Source organism: Gossypium hirsutum, chromosome A10 (genome assembly GCF_007990345.1).
Source record: "Gossypium hirsutum isolate 1008001.06 chromosome A10, Gossypium_hirsutum_v2.1, whole genome shotgun sequence".
In the NCBI taxonomy this organism is placed as follows: Eukaryota; Viridiplantae; Streptophyta; class Magnoliopsida; order Malvales; family Malvaceae; genus Gossypium; species Gossypium hirsutum.
The window spans coordinates 51,534,848-51,562,109 of record NC_053433.1 but is presented as its reverse complement, the minus strand read 5'-3'; the positions used below and the strand labels follow the sequence as shown (position 1 = coordinate 51,562,109).

Below are 27,262 nucleotides of genomic sequence, written 5' to 3'. Positions count from 1 at the left end.
TTTTTCTTCAATTTTTGATGATTTTCAAAAGTCAGAACAGGGGAACCCGGAATCATTCTGACCTTGTGTCATAAAATTTATTATATCTCATGATTTACAACACCATTGCTTACATTGTTTCTTCTATAAGAAACTAAACTCAATAATATTTAATTTCATATTTTATTCATCCTCTAATTTCATTTATACAATTTTTGGTGATTTTTCAAATTTAGACTACTGCTGCTGTCCAAAACAGTTTTAATGCAAAATTTTGATTTCCTTTTTACCCCAAATTTTACAATTCATACAATTCAGTTCTTACTCAATTAACCCGTCAATTGAGCTAATTTTTTTCAATTAATACTTTAGTCTATCATTTTAAACTACTTCATAACCCCTGAAAATCAGAACTTTAGCACTAGATCTTAATTCCAAACTCTTTCATAATTAGGTCCTAAAATCAATTTCCATCAATTTTACTTGATAAAATCATCATACATCAAAATTAAAGTTTCAATTCTATATTTATTCATCATATGCTTCCAGCACTAATCCATAGCAACTTTAAAAATTAGCCATGGAATAAAAAACTAATGACATAGTAAGTTGGACCCAATTGTAAAAGTCCAAAATCTTAGAAATTTAAAGGAGAAAGCAAGAATTAAACTTAAATGAAGGTAGAGTATGAAAACCAGCTTAAATCCTCTTCCATGGCTGTTTTTCAACTGATGAAAATGAAGAGAAAATAAAGAGAATTCTACATATTTTATTCTAGTCCCCTTTTTATTTAGTAAATTTTGTTATTTTCCCATTTTACCCTTATTTCCTCAATTTTTCTGATTTTTCTCTGCTTGTGCCACCTAAAGTATCTCCTTTAGGCTTATTTGCACCTTTAGTCCTTCCTCATTTGACAATTGAGTTATTTAATCCTTCTAGCAACTTTTACATCTTTTTCAATTTAGTTCTTTTTATTTAATTAATCACCCAAACGTCAAAATTTTCTAACGAAATTTTAGTACTACCTTACTGACACTCTGTAAATATTTATAAAAATATTTATGGCTCGGTTTATAACACTAAGATCTCGATACTTTTTTTTCTTAATTTCTTGACCAAATAAATCTTTATAAAACACAATTTACTATTTTAAAAATCTTTTAAAAGCTACATTTGGCTCATAAATATTAAATAATATAATCTACGAGTTCATTTTTTGGATTTGGTGGTCTCGAACCACTATTTCTGACATCGCTGAAATTTGAGCTATTGCAAAATTAATCCCCGAGATAGCTAGATTAAGCTATTACAATCTCGTAATCATAAAAATTATTAAAAAACAGGACCAAAATACTTACCTAATTAAGGAAGAAAAGCTTGCTTGAGCTCAACTATCATGGCTAGGGTTTCCATGTCTTATTTTAGGAAAGATGATGAAAATGATGATATTTTTATTATTTAATTCATTTATCATCTTTTATTTAATTATCTTTCCAAAATTAACCTTAATAATTTATTAATTTCCAATGATGAATAATCATTCTTATCTACTAACTCCACTAAATGGTCTATTTTCCATATAAGGACCTCAAATTTTGAATTCCATAGCTATTTAGTACCTTTAGCTACTAGAATTCAACTTTTGCATTTTATGCAATTTGGTCCTTTTCATCAAATTAAACATGTAATCGGTACTTAACGAAATTTTCATATGATATTTCTATCATACTATAAACCATAAAATAATAATAAAATAAATTTTCTTTTGGCTTCGGATTTGTGGTCCCGAAACCACTATTTTGATTTTACTAAAAACGGACTGTTACAGTTAGATTGTCCACTATTTTGGCTTGCACTTGGATTGTTTACCACTTGGCTTTTACATGGACTGTCCACATTTTTGGCTTGCACTTGGACTATCTACCACTTTGGCTTGCACTGTCCACCATTTTGATTTGCACTTTTGCATATTGTCAAGTGAGAAAGCTGTTGCATGGATGACTAATTTTTAATAATTTTACTAATAAGAGCTTTGGAAAAATAATTATAGGAAAATTTGTCAAACAAAAGAAATTATTAGGAAAATATATTAACTTTTCTAGAAAATTAAATCATTCTCCAAAAATCATTTTTTAGAACTTGTTTTATGTGATAAAGGCACCCTCAATGCCGAATCTATCCTACCTACTAATCGAAGTCAAAGAGACTGGCTGTGGTCAGCATTTCTCCAAGCTTTGCCTGCTTTGACGGTTCCTAGTTATTGGTAATTCTTTTTATACCAGCAGCTGTCTTCAATTAAATTTGTTTTTATCACTTCAGTACAATTTCTGCATAAATCTATTAACAAGAAAGAAAATACAATATACAACTTTCTTCAACAGGTATAGAGCCTTTTTCTTCTTTCGAGTCTCATAGTTACAAAAACTTAATACAGTGATTATTGCTTATAGAAAAAAAAAATCTGCTTTAGCTGTTATGAGTTCCTATTCAGAAAGGATGATTTTTCAAACATTTTAATGCATGTATATATACAATATGTATATATTATAGAATTTGAATAGTGGGAGTGCCACAGTTAGTAAAATTTACTGATCCTTGAGCAAGTTCAAAGCGGTTTCAACCAGTGAGTGAATTGTTGTGGTGTGCCGGCTAAGGCCAACAGTGGCGGAGAATATGTTGAAGCTCTCCAGCTCTGCTGTGGTCTCTAACACACCTTCCAGCTCTTTCTTCATACCCAAATCCTTCAAAATGTAGATATTCTTTACATTGTCATGCATCATCCAAATTGCCAACTCCATGGTGAACCTCCTTATTCTCGGGACCTTTGCCGACGGATGTCTGTACTTTTCCAGTATCTGGACCAACGCTTTTGCTAGTTCTTCCTCTTTAATCCCAGCTCTCTCAAACATGATGCTTGATTCATTAGAAGTCATATGTTTGAACACTTGTGCTGCTAGTCCTACCATTACTTCTTGCAACTTGTTCTCTTCTGACATAATCGCCTTGAGCACCTGCCATCCAGAATGATAAATTGTTAACCATTGTATTTTTTACATTTAGTATAGTTTCCTTGTATATTGGAAGTCAATACTTACTGTTGGTGCTGCTGCTATGACACCCTTTAAAATGTAGAAGCAATCTGATCCGCAGTAGGTGCACAAGTTTCTTAGAATTCTTGCAGCAGTCACACGAAGCATCGGAAACTCCAATGCTGAGATAAGTCTTTCGAGGACTTGCAGCCTCAATATGCGGTGGCAATTAGCTCTACTTTCTAAGGCCAACATGGCGAGCGCTTCTCCTGCTGAGCGTCTAACTTGATTCTGGTGCTCTGGCATCCCCTGGTTGAGAAAGATAGTGAACAACTCCTTGAGTACCCCACCAGTTCCACCAATCCTCTCTCTTGCTCCCTCTTCCAATGCCAGATTGGTTAATATCTCTATGCTTAGCTTTTGCAGAGTTGGGTGCTTTTCACCATGTCTCAAAATATCTCTAATGTTGCTGATGGTGAAAACTACCTCTGAGATTTCCTTTCTGAGATGTTTTCCTGTGGCACCAGTGGTGCTTGCCAGCAGTTGCACCAGTTGAAGAGATCGTTTAACTGTTAGAATCTGGGATGGTTCAACGTTTTTATCCCTCAGCAACTTTTCTCCAGCATGTGTAAAATCTATGATTTTAGGTAAAAGGCCCCTAGTGTTGCCAATCTTTCCACAGTTATCATGATCACAAGCAAGCTTTTTCAGAATGAGAAGTCCTAAATGATTGAATGTCCAGAAACTGTAATTTGCATGATCAAGAATGAGGTTCTTTTCACCAATTTCATCTGCTCCGTTGCCTGAACTTCTATTTGTTTGAAGCAGAGATGATATCGATTCCATTGCGCCTGGTATACCGGCAACACGCAGGCAGTTTTGCCTCTTACCAGCAAGTTTTGACAGTATCTCTGCAGCTGATTTCCTGATCTCTTCTTCTTGAGGGTCTTTCCAGTTCAACATCTCAACTAATCTTTCAACCACCGATAAATTGACCCCGATCTTTTGCAAGGTGTCATCGGAGTACCTTGCGCTAATCGCAAACTGCCGAAGAATTCTAGCTCCAATAAGCTGTTCATCAGGGGAACTGGAAGCCAGTAGATCAATAGCAAAAGTAACCATATCCATTTTCAAGCCATCAAAAATGCTTCCATTAACACATCTGGAATAAGCATCGTAGAAGAACCTTTTGATGGAGACCATACCTGAAGGTCCAAGCTCACATTCCTTGTTCACTTCCTCCAAAAGTTTACAATATATGACCTTCCACTCCCAATAGGCTTTCTCCGTTAAAAACAAGAGAGCTTCTGCCAAGGCCAAGGCATAGAAAATATTCAGAGCAGATTGCCGGTTCCTTTTATCACTATCCCCCTTCTGTACCTCCCCATAGTTATGGTTGACGAGTCTCGTGGATGAAAGTACTACACAAGCTGTTGCAGACAAGAGTTGGAGCCAGTAGAGGACTTTGCTTATATTTCTTGAAAGGAAAACCCATTTGCCATAAGGTAGAAGAGGGACATCTGAACTTATCCATGTCCGAGTTGGGGTTCTTGAATGATTCCATCTTCCAACATGTAAAGGATAAACCTGTGTTACTTCTCTCGTGTTATGACTTGACTTTCTTATCAAGGAAAGTGGATTGAAGGTTTGTTTCACAGCTTTGATGAGTATGTGTGAGCTGGATCTCAGTGCTCGGAAACTACTGATACCGGCATCGGTAATGGACCATGTCGCTTGGTGCTGCCATTCGAGCTCATGACTTCGGCTGAATATCCGAGTCCCTTCGATTAACAAAATAATGGTGATAAACCAGAAGTCAGTTTTATCCAAGGTGATAGCAAAACCACCTAGGAGAACTACTGTTGCCCAGATAAACCCCAGAGTTCCGAGGCCAGAAGCTGACTTCTCGAAGATGGAAAGCCTAAGAGCGAAGAGAGTTAGTTTCTTTTCGGGTGCTCGAAGCACTGGTGCTGAAGGCACGGATTCTGCATTGCATTCTCTAGCCTCACAGCTACTCTGGGGTTCAAAAATGGTGTTTGAGCCACAAGTCTCGCTAAGCTTCCGAAGCTCATTAATCTGCAAATGGACACTCGTATCATCATCCAAAGAACTTCCACGATCCATATGGATAAGGTTCAAGATTGGATTTGGAGGGGAAGGAGTATAATATCTGATATTCAGGTTTTGAATTCTCGTCTTTGTCATGATAGAAGCATAGGATGGGGATTATAAACAAAGTGAGGTAATTGAGCTTAGCAAGCACGTTTGTTTTGTGGAAGTGTAGAAGAAAGAGTAACGTTAAGTCTCCTTGTCTTTCCCTCATATTGGCATGTTTTTGCTATTAGATTTATTATTGACGTCACTTGCTCCTCTCTTTCCTTACTTGGAGGCCAAGGGTTTTGCAAAGGATATCGTTATTGGACATTGTTGACATGGCTACGGATCACGGTGGGTTGACCATAATTTAGGTTAAAAAAATTAGTTGTTATACCTAATTTTATATAATTTGTCTTTCAATTTTTTAATTTAAAATTAACTTATCAATTTAATAAATTTTGACAAATAATATTTACAAGTTAATGGTTGGACTAAAATTTTTAAATAAAAAAATTTTAAATTTTAAATTTTTTAATAGAATGACTAAACTTCAAATTTTGTCAAAGCATAATCACCAACCACATATTTTGGCCTTAAATTTATAATGAGAATCAATAAGTGTTGATTTTAATGCTAAAGCATATTAGAGGGAAGATTTTGAATTCGTTATTGAGAATCTAGGAAGGATTAATGGTTATAGACATTAAAATATAGCTTTCTTCCTTGAAAGGAGTAAGCTAAATCACGAAATTGTTAACTGTTAAGTTGTTTTTGTCCTTTTGTTAATTAGATAGTTGATGAAACATCCAAAATCCCCGAAAGGCTTGTTTTATGATGGCGTAAAACCGAAAGTGAAATCCCTTTTGTATAAGTGGTCGAGCCTTTCCGTGCCACTTTGCTTTATGTGAACTTCCATCCACCATCCCATTTGGGAAATTATTGTGTAAAAGCATGCTATGTTCTATTACATAATCTTTCATTTTGTTTTGACATTTTAACTTTTAAACGTCCAAGTAGCTGTTTGTTTTAGGTTTAATATAATATTTGATAAAAGAATTTAGATTTTTTTTCTAATTTAATATGTAAATTTTTTTTGGCCCAATTAGGTACTTGAACTTGATATGTTTTTTTCTATTTTGGTACTTAAGCTTCTTCTTTTTTAAGTTTAAATTAATACCTAAATTTATTAAATGTTATACAAATTATGCAAAATATTAACGGTGTTAAATTTTTTTTGTTATTCTACAAAAGTATAGTCAGTATTAGAGGAAATTCATGTTAAAAAAAGGTATTGAGCTATGCTTAATAAATTAATATTAAATAAGAATTTTTTTAAAAAACTCAAATTAAAAGAAATTTATTGTTTTTAATTAATAAAATAAATAAAACTAAAAGTATTTGAACATGTAAAATGTATAAAAAATAATATCATCTGTCACCTATCGATCATACATTAATTATTTTTGTTATCTCATAAAGAAACATTTTTAATATATTGGAGTAATTTGTAAAATATTTGACAAGTACCAAATCGAATAAAAAAATTAAGTATCAAATTAAACCCAAAAAAATTAAATATCAAATTAAGAAAAAAATGTCAAATTTAAGTACAAAATGTTATATTAAATCTTTGCTTTTATTTTTTACTGGGTGTAATTTGTAGCTTACAGGGATTGGTCATAGGAGGAGTTTTATTGTGTGACGTTAAAGGGTACAATTGGGACCCAAGGCCTATTTTCTGTTCTCTTTGACGACACTTCTCGCTTCTCTTCACTCATCTGCCATTATTCTTTATTTGAAGAAGGGAAAGCCTTTGGCTCTATCCGCTTCATTAGCTCCTTTTTGGAAGTTATATCATTAATTGTGTATTATTGCATACAATGAAAAATAATTAAAATATTTGAGAAAATAACCTAACAACAACATGAATATATCAAAATTAATATAATATGATATAATATAATATCATATCATATTTCATATATATTATAATATAAAAAATACGAAAATATATATGAAAATATTGAATTTTTTATTATTTTTTTAGTTTTAAAATATTTTATTTTTTTAATTATATTTAAAGCGGATCTCATTTTTAAATTAAATTTTAAATATGGTTTTCATGTCAAGAATAATAATAATAGAATTTTCAATAATAAAAACTTTAAACAAGTAATTTTTATATTTTTTTGAAAAATATAGCTGGAACCTTTTATTAAAACAATAACAAAGCAAAAACATTCTAGAGACCAAAATACAAAAGGTAGACCCAGGCCCCAAACACAACAAAAACCAAAATAGAAAACCACATACCCAAATGAAATTTAAAAAAAAAAGAAAGAAAGTAAAGCACTATAAGCTGAAACAACAAAGAAAAAGAAAACTCAAAGAGTAAACATCGAAATTAAAAACACAAGAACCAACTAATATAGGGAGGATACTCTAAAGACTTTCAAAGCCTCAACAGATAGCAGTAAATGATTAACCCCCTAAAAAAAAGCCAATGTTAAGAACTCCAAAGATATTTTCAAAACCCATTCAAAGCACTAATCCAGATCCTTCCAAAACCTTTCCCCTTCCCTGAAACGTTATCGCATCCTTACCCCAAAACTTCTTTGTAAATTCAAAACACTATTACCCTCCTTCACCCTTATCTCTGTCAACTGCATCTCGGGCACACTCCTTAATTCCATCTTTCATGCATGGTTGTTCCCTAGACTTTAATCCATTGGTGGCCAACACATGAGCAACTTCATTCACCAATCTAGGGGTATGACTGAAAAAGCAGGTATTGAACCCTTGACCCAACTCTCTGCAAACCTTAATATATGTCCTTATCAAGTATTTAAATTCACACTTGCTTCGTATTCTTTGAATAACTGACAGAGAATCTCCTTCCACCACAACATCTGGAAAACCCACCTCAAGCCCCCATTGAAGACTTTGAACACAAGCTAGGGCCTCTGTTACGAATGAGAAAGGTACGTTTCTGTTTATTACCACTTTTGAACCTGATATTCATCCTTCGTTGTCTCTAATCACTATCCCAGAACCCAATCTATGTTCAAACTCCCTAAATGTTGCATCAAAGTTAATTTTTGCATTTGGGTGAGCTAGAAAGCTCCAACTAACCAAACTCCTCTTACGATCAGGTAAGACTCTTTGTAACTCTTCGAGCTCCCTAATGAATTGACATATAAAATTAGCAATATCTAACCCTACTCATTTTTTACCTTCATGCACCCATTTATTGTGTTCTGACCAAATGGTCCACATCGTACTTACAAACACCTTACACGGAGAGCTGGAGTTATGCTAAAAAAACCAGGTAATCTATTCCATAAATCCCATACGTAAAACCCTGTCTAACTGAACCCAACTCATGTGTCACCATATTTCATTCAATACAGTAAAATCTCTCAGTGCATGTAATGTAGCACCCCAAACCCGGCCCAGACATTAAGACCGAATCCGACGTGACACTTTGAAGTCAAAAACCCGTGTTCCCTTTTTAGTGTTTTAAAAAGCCGACTTTTGTCAAACTAATCAAGTGAATGGAAGCTGGGCACCAGGTAGGTATCCATAATAGAGGAGGTGAGCCATGAAGGCTGCTTAAGTACCAAGCTCTCCGATTGGATCCAATCCTAGACATGCCCACATCCATTGCCACACTTGGTTATAACTAGTTGAAATTTCTTTGAGTGATTATCTTTGGTAAATCGAATATTCGTGACGTCGTGTTATTTAAAAAAAATAAGTATCGTTTTGAAATCACGCCCTAAGTCTAGCCCATTTGAATTAGTATCCATCAAATTAAAGTTGTTTTTAATAATATAATCCCAGAAAAATCAAAGAAGAAAATAAAGTTAAAATGGCCTTATTACAACCCAAAAATTAAATAGTAATTAAAAATAACTTAAGAAAACCAGTATCTTTTTCCAAACCCAAAAGTATTCACCATGGCCACTCTGAATCCCCTCCGGCTCCAAGTCACCCACATCAAGGCTCACCTGCAAGGTTAAAGAAGGGGTGAGTTTGGGGAAGCTCAGTGTGTAAGGAAAACCCATTCAAAGCCCAAGTCAGCTCAAGCCCATTCGGCCTAAGCCCATTCAGGTAATAGTGGAACTGGGCCAAACCCCTTTTCAGATTACAATAAACTGGGCCTTAGCCCCTTATTCAGATAACAGTATGGCCCACAGGCCCATTTCAAAATACATGCAACATCAGTTAACATATGCAAGCCCATTTGGGGAGACTACTCAATCCACCAACCACTATACTCCACCCGTACCAGCCATACACTCCATGTGGGGAATAGCTCAACCCACCCAGCCCAACACTCCACAGTTGCAGCCTTGCTGCTCAGTTAACAGTAAATTGAGGCAAAGCCTCCAGTACGTGGACAAGCCACTTTCAGTACTTCCTCCGTCAATATCCCAGTCCCATGCATTAGATAATAACAACATGGCATGCAGTAAATAACAACAGTCAAACATGCATTTAGGTCAATTTAACCCTAGGGGTATTTCGGTAATTTAACTCCTAGGGGTAAAATTGTAAATTTTTCGCTTTTAAAGGTATTTCAGTAATTTATCTATTTTAGGGTTTTTCATGCATATTCCTACCTTTCATGTACTAACAGAATCACTACCGAGGGTTCTTACCGAATTGGGCCCGTTGGCCCATGATTCCAATTTTGGCCCATTAAGCCTAAAAATATCGAGGGCACAGAAATCATGCACTTTGCAGTCTAAACATTGCAGCTTACCAAAAACATTAATCGATTTACCTCACGAGCATTCGCACACTCGCAAATCTACAAAATACCGATTTTCAGCATTTTGACTTTTCGACTTTTACCGATCTAGACTAAGAAAGAGGGTGTTAGTTACACACCTGTTTGCGACGATATGCTGACGAGATCCACACATGAACCGCCTACAATTGGATTACTAACACGTTAATCTAACTATTCAAATACAAAATACGTATTAACCCCTTACAATATTCGGCCAACCACACCTACAGATCATAGTAAGCTTATAAGAAATCAATAAGCAACTCATTAACAAATTTTTGTCAATGTTTACCACATAATCATAATTTCACTGCAAGCTGTCTTCCTGAGCAACAGTCACTACATCATTTATAACTGGAGCTACGAAACTCCAAATCAAGTGCCGTTAATTTTCCCTGAAAATAGACTCATATATCTTCTATCCATAAAATTTTCAGAATCTTTGTATGGCCAATCAATACCATATTTTTCTTAAAGTTTCCCATGTTTCACTGTTTGACTAATCTGACCACTCTTCATTACAAATCAAATTTCTCATTGTACAGAATTCAAAATATGTTCTCGTTTATTCATTTGAAACTTGACTCATTAAGCTTTAATTACATAATTTATTCAGCTTCTAATTCATCTCCCACAATTTATGGTGATTTTCCAAAGTCACGTTACTGCTGCTGTCCCAAGCAGATTTATTACCAAATCACTCTTTCACACCTAACTTGCATGCTTGTTATTTAAACATGTATATCACCAATCAATCATCACATATCTATGATTTTACTTAAGTATAATCTCCATTTCATCATTTTAAAGCACAACATGTTAGCCGATTTTTCCCCTTAGCATCTAAGGCACATGCATGCTCATTTGTTTGGCTCAAATTCACCTATCTTCCATTTTTCATCAAAAGAACATGAAACAACAACCAAAAACCAAAATATGCTTCATGAGTTAGGGTAGAATCAAGAAGAACTCATGAACATCAAGATAGAAGCAAAGTACCAAGAACTTACCTTCAATTTTTCCCCCTCCTAGTGACCGAATATTCAAGGGTTTCCTCCCCTATTTGCTCTCTCTCAAATTCAGCTATGAAGAACACAGAATGAACAAAAACTTTCCTTTACTTCCTTTTGTTATTCTTATCACTCAACATTTTATGACACATAAATGATATACTAATATTTGTGCCATACTCATGCCATAATTCCAATAAAAATATGCCCATAATGCTTACCATGCCCATCATCCATTACCTATTAAAATGCTAATGCCCATCATCCATTAACTATTAAAATGCTAAAATGCATACATTATTAACTATCCATCACCTTGGCCGGCCACTACATTAAAAGTGGGGAATTTGACATGCAAATCCTCCTATTTTGCACTACTATTTATTTGGCCACTACAAATTAGCCTATAGCATTTTCAAACATTTTCACATAGGTCCTATTTTATAATTTCACTCCCTTTTTCTTATGGAACAAAAATTAACTAAAATTACCGGGTTCTAACTTAAGCTTGGGCCTTCTAGAGGCCCACTAACATAATTAAACCTATGCCAACATTCACAGAATTTGCGAAAATTGGGGCGTTACATGTAAAGTAGTTTCAACTCCACCAGTGCATCACGGACAAAGGCTTGTATTTGAGATTTTTTTTAATTTGTAGGTTGCAAAAGGTAGGAATGCAATTATTTGTAAACCACTAGAATGTAATTTTTTGTTTGGAAGGAAGCTCCGAGCCTTATAATTTCCTGTAAACTCTTTTTTAATCAATTTGATTTTGTAAAAGATTAGCCATAGGAGATTTTTGAAGAACAATTCTATAAGCACTTCAAACCCAAGCTTGATAATGATCATGCAAAAAGCTGGACAGAGGAATGTCAAAAATCATTCGAGCGTCAACATCACTAAAGGTATCTCAAATGATATCCTCTTTCTAGATTCTATTTGTACTATCAATTAAATTGCAAACTTTTAATGATTCATTACACCTTTCACTATCTTGTATTCTGCCATTTTCAGCTCTTGGAACCTACGAGGAATTAACAACAGAGATCTTAGTACCAGTTCCTACCCGCTAGTATAATCCATCCTTAAGCACCCCTTTTGAAGCACATATACTCCTCTAGGTAAACGAAGGTATATGTCCCAACTTTGCTCTTAAAAAGTCATTTTTTGTGTAACACCTCTAACCCGTATCCTTCATCAGAATGGGGTTACGAGGCATTATCGATCAAAGCACAACATATAATATACATTGCTCATACATGATTCAATTTCACATAAATATCAATCTAACATAATCATATTGTCCCCTATAAGGCTCCACGAGACCTTAAAACATGCTTGTACGAGGTTTGGGACTAAACCGATAACATTTGAAAACTTGGGGAACCTTAGAAAATTTTCAAACATACAGGGGTCATGTGCCCGTGCGAACAGGCCGTGTGCTTCACATGGCCACCTGACATGCCTGTGTTTCAGGCCGTGTGAAAACAGGGTATACATACTGACTTGCACCACACGGCCAAGGACACGCCTGTGTGCCAGCCCTTGTGAAATCTAGAGGGGTTACTGACTTGGGTCACATGGACGACCACACGCCCATGTGCCAGCCCGTGTGCAATACACGGCCAGTAGACACGCCCGTGTGTCTAGGCCGTGCCAAACATATAATTTATACTGACCTAATTTGAAGGACTACCCTAGGGACACACAGTCATGTACCAAGGCTATGTGTCACACACGATCAAGCCACACGCCCATGTGCTCAGTCGTGTGGAGTGAAAATTGGCTTGGTTGAAGCCACATTTCTCACCCTTTCTCAAGCATACCTAAACCACAACATTTGTACCATTTCAAAACATTAATAGGCAATCGAAACAGGCTATTTCATATACATTTCATGCCATTCAACTACCTAATTCATAACCAAAAACATGCCAAATCAAATTGTTACTATAACTAATATCCATATTTAAATATAACCCAAATCATCAAGCGTTTACTACACCAAAATAGCACCCAAACATCTTCATAAATTATTCCAAAGCTTACCATTTCTCAAACCATAACACATCATTAACAATTTACTAAAGACTTATTCATTAACCCATCAAAATGACCATATCATGCCTACCAAAACATAAGGCTTTATAAATACATCACATATCATATATTAACTTATAACATAAGCTAAATTCAACTCCATCAACAACTCTATTTACAAACCAACTCACATGGCTAAATTCAAAGTTCAAAACATACCAAGATGACACTAGCCTATACATGCTATATACCATATATACAAAGCTTCCAAAAATACCAACAAGTTGATCGTGACGATGTTCCTGATGATCCCTGATGTCCGAGCTAGCTTCAATAATTTATAAAACAGAGAAAGAACATACAAAGTAAGCTTTAAAAACTTAGTAAGCCATACACAAATAAATTACCACATGAATCAACATCATTTCCAACAATAGGCAAAATAAGAGTAAGCACATATAGATACACAAACCTTTCTCAATGTTTACATATTCAATATCACAAGTGAATTCATCAAATACTTCCCTTTTTAATACTTGCATAAATCTCGTACGTACCTGGGTCACTTAACTCATTCACACATTCTTTCTTGACTTGACTTTTCCCTTTGAACCTTTCAGAATCAATAAGGATACTCGGAGATCACATATAGCTTGTACAATGCCATATCCCAGATATGGTCTTACATGTTATCACATATCGATGCCACTATCCCAGATAGGGTTTTATACGAAATCATATAAAGATGCCAATTTCCTAGACATGGTCTTACATGTAATCATATCTCGATAATCTTAATGTTATGACATTTGTATCATATACTATTCCTAAGGTTCGTATGGGACTTTTGGATATCGTAACTTTGTCGATTCTTGCTCGTATTTGCTCGTTCAACATTCATAAAAATTCAATGACAAATAAAAATTTATAAATCAACTCAAAGTTATTTATTTGCATATGAACTTACCTCGTATTTGGTATTGACGTATCGGGTCGACTATTCAATAACCTTCGATTTCCCCCGATCTAAATCTGGTTTCTTTCTTTTAGGATCTATATGAATTCAAAATTAATTCATTTATTCGTTGATTCATTCAATTCAGTCCAAAGACACATATTTAAGAAAATTTTCACTTTGGCCCTAAACTTTTACATTTCTTACAATTTAGTTCTTATTTCATAAAAACACAAATTACATAATTTCTTTCTAATTTCATGCTAGCTGAATTCTTCATAGACTCCTAGTAGCCCATTATTTTCATTTATTTCACAATTCAACCTGTAATAGCCCAGTTTTGACCCTAGTCAAAATAGTGGTTTCAGGAACACAAATTTGGTTAGAAAAATATTTTAATATTATTTTTCGTGCTTATAATATGTGAATTGACAAGTTTGAAGGTTTCGTATGAAAATTTAATTGTTTGTGTGCTTAATTTGATAAAAGGACCTAATCGCGTAAAGCGTAAAAGTTGCATGCTATATGTTAAGGGTGCCTAATTGTTATGGATTATTAAAATAAAGGTCCTTATGTTGATATTTGACCATGGAATGTATTAAATGACATTGATGGACATTAGTTAATGGAATTTTAAATGATAATAATAAGGTTATTTTGGTAAATTATGTATTAATGTTAATATAATTAAAATAAAACCAAAATGTGGCCATTAGTTCATCTTTTCTAACCAAAATTAAGAAAATAAATAGGGTTTGGAAAGCTTTTTTATTCGGCCATGGTTCAAGCTTAATTAAGGTATGGTTTTGACTTGATTTTTGATAATTTCTACGTTTTTTGTGATCGTTGCTCCGTATACTATCATGCCCATGTATGAATTTTGGAAATTTTTGATGATTTTGAGTTGATCCATTGTTGATAATGTGAGTTTTATGAATTTTGATGATAGTAAATGGAAGATATGTGTTAGATTACTATGTTCTGTATTGGGATTTTTGATGAATTTGAGTATTTTGGACTCAATTATGAAAATGAGAAATTGAGGGACTAAAATGTGAAAAAAATGATAAATATGGGCTGATAGGGACCATAGGAAAATTCGGCTAAGGCATGGTTTTGATGAATTTTATATATTTGGTGTTTTGTGTAATAAGGACTAAAATGTTAAAATGTGTAATTTTAGGGGATAAAGTGCAAAAATACCCAAAGATGTGTTTGTGTATTAAATTGAATGTGTTTTGATTAAAAGGGTTAATTTTGAATACATATAGATCAAGAAAAGAGGAATTCAGATTTAGATCGAGGAAAATCGAAGATTATCGAGTAAACGTTCCGAATCGTCAATTCTGAGTATAAGATAAGTTCGTACGTGATAAATGATGTTATAATTATGTTTTAATGCTTTGATAATGCATAAATTGTATAGATATTTGATTACGGTTTGAGCATGATGATAATCGACTATGTTCAGCACTAAGTGTGCGGTTCAAAATAGCTTCGGCTACAAATGGCACTAAGTGTGACAATTGGAATAGCTTTGGCTATATGAGGTGCTAAGTGTGTGATATTGAGATAGCTTGGTTTATTGAAATGGCACTAAGTGTGCGAGATTGTTATGGCTTCGGCAAATCACTGATGCACTAAGTGTGTGAATTCTTAAAGCATGGAAATACTTCCGAATGAATTAATGTATTTGAACGAGATGTGAGAATGAAACGAATAAATAAGGGAAAGTTCAGGTATGTTTGATACCTATGTGGTAGATGATACTATGTGTATGAAACTTGATGAATTCGTATGAACATATTAAATGAGATAGAATAGAATTGATGGATGAATTGTGAATTACAAAGTGTTTATTAGTTGATGTTTTGTATATTATAAACTATTGATTATTTATGGTATGAACTTACTAAGCTTTAAAGCTTACTGTGTGAAATGTTCTCTGTTTTATAGTGTTATAAAGCTAGCTCGGATCTGGGGATCATCAGTGACATCAATCACACTATCGGACAACTATTTTGGTACCATTTTGAGAGTTGTATATATGGTATATGGCATGTATAGGCTGGAAGTATATTAGTATGTTTTTTGATGTGAATATCTAGCTATGAGATTTGGCTTATAAATGTTGGTATGTATAGCCTTTTAAGTTGGCCTAAATGATGTGTTTGATAGGTGAATCATATGATGTATATAATGTTCATGTGATGGTTTGAATATGGAATATTGAATTGGCAAGTTTGAGGTATGAAGCATGTTATAAAATGATGAATTTATGTATTTGAAACTTATGTAAGTTGTGATGATTTTGGTACATTGATTAGGTATGTTTTGGTTGTGAAATTGAGTAGTGAATTGGATGCTATTTGAATGGCATGAAATATATACAAAATGGTTGAATTGGTTGCCTATGAATGTATGCAATAATGCTAAAATATTGTGGATTTTGAGTTCTTGAGATAGGTGGGAAATGTAGCTTAAACCAAGCCTAATTTCACCCCACACGGTTGAGCACACAGGCGTGTGTCTCGACCGTGTATCTATTGTAATTTAGTTAATCAAGTCAGTATCGAGCACGGCCTAGACACACGGGCGTGTCTGGTGGCCGTGTGAGGTACACAGCCTTGATACATGGGCGTGTGTGGCCATTTCGAAGGGTACACGGGCTAGACACACGGACGTGTGGTCAGCCGTGTGATCCAAGTCAGTTTCGACCACAGCCAAGGAACACGCGTGTGTCTTGTGGCCGTGTGGACAAGTCAGTATGTATGTCCTATTTTGCCACAACTTGACACACGGGCGTGTCTAATGCTGTATGAGACACAAGGCCTGCTCACACGGGCGTGTGACCTTTATGACTTTGAATAATGTTTAAGTTTTGAAAAATTTTGATGAGCTCGGTTTAGTTCCGACCCTTTTCTAAAGCATGATTAAGGTCTCATTGACCTTTGTAGGGGACTCTATAATGATGTGTGACTTTGATGTTATGATGTTTGGGAAATGAATGTAAGATGTTTAAATATGTTCGGTAATGCTCCTTTACCCTAGTCCGGCAACGGATATGGGTTAGGGGTGTTACACAACCCCTAAATTTACACATTTCTCAATTTAATCCCTAATATGCATTTTTACCAAAAATCACTTTACAAAACATGATAATCTATCATTGATCTTTCATTTTTCATCATCATCTATCACAAAGCTCAAGCATTCATCAATGGCATTTTACAAAATCACCAACAAACTCAAAAATTAGGGCACGGGCTAACTAGTACTTAAAGCAACGATCACAAAAATATAGAAATCATCAAAAACCGAGCTCAAAACATACCTCAATCAAGAATGCAAAGGATCGAACCTTAAAACTCTTCAAATGGCTTCTTCAATTTGTAATTTTCGGTGGTGGAAGATGATTATGAACCTATTTTCTTTTGTTTTTTAATTAATATTAACTTAATAACCTAATTTCCATTTTAACCTTTATAATAAACATATAAAATCACATAATATATGCCCATTTATGACCATTCCCACTATCAATGGTCTAATATCATCATAAGGACCTTTCATTTAATAATTTATAACAATTAAACACATTTAACATATAGAATGCAACTTTTGTATTTTACGCGATTTAGTCCTTTCGTCAAATTAAGCACTCAAATGCTAAAATTATTTCACGGAATTTTCAAACATATATAATCTGTAATGCCCCCTTACCCGAGACCGTCGCCGGAGTCGAGCATGAGACATTACTAAACTTATTTTAGCATTTAAACAAGTTCAAACAATTCTCGTAGTAAACTGTCCATCTGCGTCACAATTGCTAAAAAATCATATCTCGAGTTACAAAACTCGAAATCAAATTCCAAAAATTTTCCCCAAAACTAGACTCATATATATACTTACAAATTTTTTTCTAGAATTTTTGGTAGGGCCAATTAGTAAATTTTATTAGTTAAAGTCTCCCCTATTTCAGGGTTTGGCTACTCTGACCCCTGTGAACTACGAATCAAATTTCTTCCTGTACAGAGATCCAATGACCATGTAGTTTGTTTCTATTAAAAACAGACTCAATAAAGAATCCATAAATATAAATTTTTAGTCCTAATTATATTTACACAATTTATGATGAATTTCTAAAGTGAGAACATTGAATATAGAAATTGCTCTGACCCTATTTCACCAAAACGTAAATATCTCATAGAATACAACTCTGTTACCTATTTTGTTTCTTCCACATGAAAATAGATTCATTAAGCTTCAATTTAATATTTTATTCATCATCTAATTCTATCTCTACTATTTTTAGTTATTTTTCAAACTCACGTCACTGCTGCTATGTGATTCTGTTTTATAGCCAATTTCACCATTTTATGGATTTCCATAGATTAGTTAGCACATAAAGCATACGTGTTATCAAATATAATCTTGATTAGCCACTCCAATAGCTAATCATTCTCAAACATTTCCATGCCATCCATGAGCCATAACATAGGAGTATATACACAAAATGATTGTAATGTTATACATGCCATATTCCCAAAATATACAAGTCATTATACCGAAATAGTTTGTTGATAGTGTGAGCGCGCCTTCGACCGTTCCCGATCTCCTAGCCGGCTTGACAAAACTACAAAGAATAGAGAGGAGGGAGTAAGCATAATTACTTAGTAAGTTCACATTTAAATAGCAAGTAACATAACCATGCAATAATACGAAATCCACATTTGCATAATATCACCAAAGCATTCATATCATATTTCTCATTCATGATCCTACCATATTATTGTTATATTGAAGTCTCAACCCGAGGGTTAAGTACATACCTGTACAAATTTTCTCATTCACCACACTTACCAACATGTGACCTTCATTTTAGGTACTCACCTTATCCACTTAAGATTTACTCGTTGAACACATCGGAATATGATTCGAATACACGGATTTCATGCACATAACTCAATAGCCTGCGGAAATTATGTAGCCAAGCTACCATGTAACCCGCCCATAAGTGAACTCGGACTCAACTCAACGAGTTCGGATGCCTAGTTACATCTCACGAACTTGGACTCAACTAACGAGCTCAGAAGTCAAATATCTTAGTGACATGTCACTTGTATTCTAATCTATTCCCAAGGTTCAAACGGGCTTTTTCCTCGATCACACATCTTTGCCGTCTTCCACGGAATATCAAAACCGATACTTGGTAGCAATTCATATTTAACAAGTAGCACACATAATTTGCATATTACTCAATAATAACCGCAAAGCATAATATTTCATGATAATAATCATCATATCATATAAATAACATTAAATTACTTAAAATGACAATTATGTTACTACATTTACACCTGAACTTTCCTCGGTACAAAATAAAGAAATTTTGCAATTTAGTCCACAATCTTTTCCTTTCCTCGATCAACGTTGATTCCACGTCTTTCTTGGTCTAAAATAACACATTTAGCTGATTTAATACTCATATTTATCAAAATATTCCTTAACTCTAACTTTGGAAAAATTATGATTTTGCCCCTAAACTTTTGCATATTTACACTTTTTCCCCAAAGCTCGAAAATTAAATTTTTTTTCAAAAATTCTTATGTTTTATGACATGCTGATCATTTTTTCCTTCTATGACAACATTAAATTCTCACTCTAACATGTAGTTATAAACATTAGGTATTTTTACCGATTATGTCATTTTACTCGTTTTCACGTAAAATCATTTAGCAAAAGTTGTTTAACACAATTTCAAGCTTTATATTCTACCATAAAACATCAAAATAAACACATTTCACCTATGGGTATTTTTCCAAATATAAACCCTAGGTTAAATTATTGCTAGAATAAGCTAAATCAAGTTACCGGGACTCCAAAAACGTAAAGAACATTAAAAACGAGGCTTGGAATCACTTAATATGGAGCTTGGAAGCTTGAAACAAACCCTAGCTATGGAGAACTCTTGAAATTTCTTCCTAGTGAAGAAGATGGACATATTTTTCCTTCTTTTTCCCTTTTTTTAATCTTTTAATTACAAAATGACTAAAATACCCTTCATTAAAAACTTTGGTTATTTCTACCTATGTATGTCCATTTTTGTCCATGAAAACCTAATGGTGTAATTACCATTTAAGGACTTATACTTCAATTATGCTCTTCAATTAAATCCTTTAACATTTAAAACTCATATTTATCAACTTTTGCAATTAAGTCCTAATAGGCAAATTAGACATGCAATTCATGAAATTTTCTATCGATATTCTAACACATGCATCTAATCACTCAATAAATTATAAAAATTAATCGGAATAAATTTTTCTACTTCAGAATTGTGGTTTCGAAACCACTAGTCCGTTTAGGCCCTAATTTGGGATATCACATAACCACATGCTATAAAAATAATATATGTGTGAAAATTACACCAAAAATAATATTAAAATAATTTTCCAAGCTCATATTTTTGGTCCCGAAACCACTGTTCTGATTTAAACTAAAATCAGACTGTTACATTTCGGATAATATTTCACCTTCAATGTAACATCCCACACTCGCGGCCTATGCCGGGACGGAATATGAGGCATTACCTAACTTGAACTCGTGCATACAAACGTTTTCATATCACCAAAACATGGTCAAATTAAAAAAATTTTCAATTTTTATTATAAACTCCTTAATAAGAGCCTACAAGGCTCAAAACATCCATTGGAACCCATTCAAAATCAATCCGAGTCCTTCAAAGAATTTTGAAAATAACACCTAACACAGGGGCACATGCCCGTATGAGAGGGGCAACACGCCTGTGTAACCATTTAGGCATGGCCGTGCTGATGGGCCGTGTGGGTCACACAGCCTAAGCACATTGGGACACGCCTGTGTCCCTTACCCATGTGGATTTATTTTCTAATTCGAACCTACACGCCCGTGTCCATGAACTGTGTCCTTCACATGGCCATGACACGCCCGTGTCTTAGCCCATGTGTAAAAACTTGGACATTCTGTTTCTAATGTCAGCAATCCTTAAGGGCCACATGGCCAAGGCACACGCCCGTATGCTAGGTCGTGCCCTTCACACAACTGAGACACACGGTTGTGTCACTGCCCGTGTGTTTACTACCATGCATACTGACTTGAAACTTTTACGTGCAGGGGACACATGGCTGAACAACACACCCATGGGATTGACCGTGTGTCAAACATGGCCTAGAGACACGCCCGTGTGTCTACCTGTGTGGAAAAAATAAGGCTATTTACCAAGCCTCTTTTCCACCCTTACATACCTCTATCTACATAAGATCAACCAAGATCAATACGAACATAACATGCATAACCAAAACAGCTACAACCATTAGAAATTTGTAACATTTCATTGAATAATAATTGGTGTTAGCCAACATTCATGGTCTATACAAAATGAGTATCATTTTTATCATATGAGCCAACACATTATGGCTAACTAACAAAATAATAAACAAAAGACTCGAGTCCTTATACATGCCTGAAAACAAAACAACTTAAACTAGCTATACCAGGTCTTAAGTGATAGTGTGATCGAAGCTTGAAGATGTCACTGGATCCCCGATGCTAGCTTGGCAGCACTATAAGGAAAGAAAAGAAAGGAGGGTAAGCGTGGGAGCTTAGTAAGTACATATATGCAAATAAAGTGTAATTAAAAGAAAATCATATTCGTCAAACGGTAACTTATCATGCTTAAAAGATATAAATCCTTTAACATCTCTATCTTACTCTTCCTTTCATTCATGTATACTTAATGCATCTCATCCCTTACTCAGGTACTATCCATAAGTTCAGTATACATACCTCATCAAGTTTTCACCAATTAAATCTTCAATGTGGTTGAACTTTCGGAATACATATGGATACGCGGGGAATTTGCATCTAATTACCATATAAGAAATCAGGGCTACCTCGTTCTGTGAAACGCTCACATTTGAGCTACTCACGGGCATTTTTTTATTAGGTCAGGACCCGGACCCCATAACTATCATGTAACTTTCGCTTATTGAGCCACTCATAGGTCTGGTCACAAAGCCAGTACCAAGACCCACATTACCTATAACATTCATCTCATGAACTCAGACTCAACTCATGAGTTCAGACCACATAATTTTTATAACATACTCCTTTGTATCCTACGCTATGTCTAAGGTCCAACGAGATTTCATAACTTGCCGAATAGCATTGTACTTGCTCACAATGTACTTTACTCACATAACATGCCATTTATACATTCATGGCAACAAATAGAATTTAGATACATAACAACAATGAGCCAATTACACATGTATATTATTAAAATATTCCAAAGTAAGCTTTAATAACACATTATTCACATATGTACTTACCTCGATACAAAATGATGAAGACGAGCTTAATCCTCGTAAACTTTGTTCTTACCCCGATCAAGACCCGAATCACGCTTCTCTTAATCTAAATTAATAAAATTCATTTATTTCATCAGCACATCAATTTAGACACTCAAAATTTCATAATTGGTCAAAATGACTATTTTGCCCCTAGGCTTTCACAAAATGACCATTTTACCCCTATGCTCGAAATTCAATTTTTTTTTATCAAATTTCTCCCTATTATAAGCCTAGCTGAACCCTTTTTACTCTTATAGCAATCCAAAATTTCCTCTGTTTCACACATTTTTCATCTATTTTACAACTTATGCAAAATAGTTCCTATTAGTGTTTTCATGAGAAATCCCTTCACAAAAGTTGTTTATTACTCATCTAAGACTCATATTCTTCCACAAAAATTTAGAAAACAACCTAAATTATCTCATGGAAAAACCCTATACTTTCAATCATTTTGTAAAATAGTCCCCTCATTAGAAAGCTCATGACACAAGGGTCTCAAAAACGTAAAAATCATTAAAAAAAACTCATTAAAATCACTTACTTGTAGAGAGACTAAGTGACTGAAAATTTTAAAGCTCAAAAACCCTCTAATGGCTTCATTTTTCAGTGATGAAGAAGAAGAGGAAAAGATGATACCTTTTTCTCTTTATTTTATTCTTATTCTAGTCAAAATTGGTCACCAACCCACCTAATTTTGACCATTTCTCTTTCTTTTGTCTCCTATGGCTGGCTAGCCTAAGCATTGGGGGTCTAATTGCTCTTTAAAGGCCCTCAATTTAGGTTCTTTAGCTAATTGACACCCTTATCTAACAAAATTGGACTTTTACACTTTATGCAATTTAGTCCTTTTTCGTAATTAAGCAAGCAATCGCTAAAATTAATTCACCAAAATTTTCATGCACTTATCTAATCTTGCTACAATACATAAAATCATATTTAAAATAATTTCCTCGACCTCTAGTTAGTGGTTTCGAAACCACTTTTTCAACTAGCCCCAAAATCAGCCTATTACATTCAAAGTACGCGCAAGTAATGAATTTGGATAATTTAACAAATGTCAAAACTGTTTGGAAAGTAAAGCTAATTAGAATGGTCCAAACTACGAAAACCCAATCCCTCGTTTTCCTTTGGAACACACAAATTTTTCCATTCAGACCAATGTATTCTTTTCTTCCCCGAACCCTTCCCCCACCAACACTTCGCGCAAATTCCTTTCAATTCAGAACAAAGAGATTTTGGCAATAGGAAATAGGCCATTAAATAGGTCAGAATGGCTTGAAAAACTGACTTAATAAACACTTCATTCCCACATTGCGATAAATAATGAGAACTCCAACTGTAAATTTTCTGGCGCATATGATCCTTTGACGTTTGAAAAGCCCACTTTTTTCTTTTACAAACCAAGTTGGGCAATCCAAGGTATTTCTCTACATTCAAAGAAATTCTAACTTTCAAGATTTGTGACACAACATTTATAATCTAATTAGATGTTTTTGAACTATAAAAGACTATATAATATTCAGAGTTCACAAACTGACTAGATACTATTTCATAACCCTTCAAAACCCCCTTAATACTTGAGCTCCTCATTCAATTGCTTCCCTAAATAGAATATTATCATCAGTGTAACGGCCCGTTTTTAGCCAAATCGGAATACTAGTTTCGAGACCACAAATTCAAAGTCAAAATATTTTACTATTATTTTAATGTTTACAACATTAAATTATGATGGTGTGAAAATTTTGTTAAGAAATTTTATCGTTTGATTGGTCAATTTGATAAAAAAGGACTAAATCGCGTAAAACGTAAAACTTGAGTTCTAATAGCTATAGGTGTTTAATAACTATAGAACCTTAAATTTAAGGTCCTTAAGTGGTAATTAGACCATTTCAATTGTAAGTGGACAATTATGGGCTTATATTAAGTGATATTTAATGTTTTAAGCCAAGGTTAATATGGTAATTTGTAAAATAACTTAAGTTAAAACAAAAGAAATCATAATTCATCATCGTCTTTCTTCATTACACCTAAAATTCAAGAAAATAAAGAGCCAAGGGAGATTTATAGGGTTTGGTCATTTTAATGCTCAATTGTAAGTCCATTTTTGTCCCGTTTTTAATGATTTCTATGTTTTTGAGATCATTGCAACTAGGTCTAGCTACCCAGGGACTATTTTTCCAAACTGTTAAAGATTTTGAATGATTCCATTGATGAATACATGAGCATTTTGATGTTTAATGATAGATTATGAATGTTTGTTGTGAAATATGCAAGTTTTGTTAAGTGATTTTTAGTGAAAATGTAAAATAGGGATAAATTGAGAAATGTTAAAACTTTGTGGTTAAAATGTGAAATAAATGAAAAATATGGGCTACTAGGGGCATAATAGTAATTTGGCTAACATGGGTTTATTTTGAATTTCATTAATTTGTGATTTTATGAAATAAGAACTAAATTGTAAAAGTGGTAAAATATTAGGGGAAAATTTGTAAATGTGCTTAAATGTGTGTTTTGGAATAAATTGATTAAAGAGATTATTAAATAAGTTATTTTGAATATATTTAGATCATGAAAAGTGAATTTTGGATCTTGATCGGGGGAAAACTAAAGTTATCGACTAATTGACCTATTTCGTCATTTTAATATTCGAGGTAAGTTCGTATGTGATAAATTTCATTATAAGTGTATTTAAATGCTTTGATATTGTATAAGTTGTGAATACGAGACTTCGGATAAGTTCAACAATAACTCGATGGTAATTCGGTATTCGAAATCCCAATTGAACCTTAGGAATAGTTTAGGATACTAGTAACATGTCATTAGGACAAACATTGAGTTGGCTTCGGGCCATGATTATCGACTGGTTTGGCTTCGGGCCATGATATCAATACTTTCGATATAAGTTACCTTGATTTGGCTTCGGGTCATGGTATAGGTACTTAGTGTATAAGACTCCTGAGTATCCGACTTCTATTCCGAATGATTCAACAGGTAAATGAATGATGTGGTTGAGAATGAGATTGGTACGAAAAGTACAGGTATGTGCATAAACCATATTAGCTTTGAATTCATGAAATGGTGAAGAAAGTATATAGTTTTGTGAATGAGTAATTGAAAGGTTTGTTAGTTTATGTGAATTCATGTATCTATAATTAATTATTGAATTATATGGTTATGATTATATTGAGTTTATTTCATACCAGCTTACTAAGCTTTATAGCTTACATCGTTTATTTTTCTATGTTTTATAGTTATTTCAAAGCTAGCTCGGATTCGGGGACTGTCAGAGATTTCATCACACTATCCTACAAACGATTTGGTACCTTTAAGCTTTTGTTTTGAGTATATGGCATGTATAGGGACTTTGGTCATTTTTTAATATGTGTTGTTATGAATTTGGCCATTTGTGTTGGCTTATAAATGTTATGTATTTAATGTTATATATGTCCATGTAAGTTGATCTATTTAGCTTAGTCGGTGATATATATATGTGTGAGCTAATGCCATTTTGTGATGTGGTTTATATTGCTTGGTGAAGGGTTGATTGTGGATTATTAGTTTGAGTGGTTAATGGTTGAAATTGAGATTGGTATGCTTGTGGTTCTAGGCAAAGGAATGTTTAGATGGAATAGTGCATGTAGATATGCTGTGCAATTGAGTTTTGGTGTGAAATTGAATGGTATATTAAGGTATTGATGTGTTTGTATTGGTTGGTGTTGAAATGGTATGAATTATGCTTGAAAAATGTGAATAGAATGCTTATTTATACCTTTTATTGTGTCAATTGGTTTGATGTAGGTGTGTACCAAATTAGGTGGCAAAATGACTTGGTAAATAGCCTATTTTTTTCCACACGGCTAGAGACACGGGCGTGTGTCTCAACCGTGTGTGACACACGGTCATGTTACACGGCAGTGTGTCCCCTGGTGTTGAATTAAAAATCAATTCAGTATACCCCACACGGGCGTATGACTTGGGCTTGTGGCATAAGTCAGTATACCCTAAAAGTTTGGCACGGCCTAGCACACGGCCTGGCACACAGTCGTGTATGGCCATTATTAGGGCATAGGGGCTTGCCACACGGGAGTATGTGTTGGCCGTGTGACCCAAGTCAGAGAGTTACACGGGGTTGGACACGGGCTGAGACACAGCCATGTGCTCCCATTTTGACTGTCCATACAGCTTGTGACACGGGCGTGTCTAGTGGCCGTGTGAGACACACGAGTAGGCCACACAACCATGTGTCCCCTGTTTTGAGAAAACTTTTCTAAGTTTCTTAAAAATTTCTTCAGTTATCAGTTTAGTCCCGAACTACTCCCAAAGCATGTTTTGGGCCTCTAGGCTCGTTAAGAGACATTATGCTTGAGTTTCAATAATGTTTGCATGAAATGTGAAATTATAAGTGAATTAAATGTTTAAATGTTTATTAAGTTAGGTAATACTCCATAACCCTATTCTGACATTGAATACGGGTGAGGGGTGTTACATTTATTGGTATCAAAGCTACGGCTTAGTCGATTCTAGGACTAAGGTAGCATATGTGAAAATCTAGCTATGGATGCCATATATAAATTGTGATAGTGTGATGACTCTTCAAATTGTAAAAAGTGTTTTAATATAGTAAATGGATCTCAATCGAGTTGTAGCTGATGATGTTGAAAGTAATACGCCAGCTCCTGCTCAAGGGACGACGCCTTTTGAATCTAGACCAGTATTGGGTAGCCAGAGAGGAGAGGCTAGAGAAGCCTTCTTCCAAATGATGAACGAATGGTTCATGCAATATGTCCGGATGAATCTAGCTGCTCAACAACCTCCACCCCCACCTAATCCTCAATCAACCCTTGTAGCCCCTCAAGTTGTGGAATTCCAATGACTAAATAAGCCTCCAGTTGATAAAATTCGTAAGTACGACGCCGAGGAATTCAAAGCTATCGTTGATGATGATTTCGAGAGAGATGAAT

General features: G+C 34.4%; 1 protein-coding gene across 1 annotated transcript; it reads right to left on the bottom strand.

The window, feature by feature from the left end:
* Positions 1 to 2,293: 2,293 nt before the first annotated feature.
* Positions 2,294 to 5,263, bottom strand: LOC107897836 (uncharacterized). Its single transcript, XM_016823414.2, has 2 exons — positions 3,075 to 5,263; positions 2,294 to 2,990 (listed from the first exon to the last, which is right to left on the bottom strand). The coding sequence occupies exons 1-2, from the start codon at positions 5,211 to 5,213 to the stop codon at positions 2,565 to 2,567; spliced, it is 2,565 nt and encodes an 854-aa protein (XP_016678903.2). The 5' UTR covers positions 5,214 to 5,263; the 3' UTR covers positions 2,294 to 2,564.
* Positions 5,264 to 27,262: the final 21,999 nt, after the last annotated feature.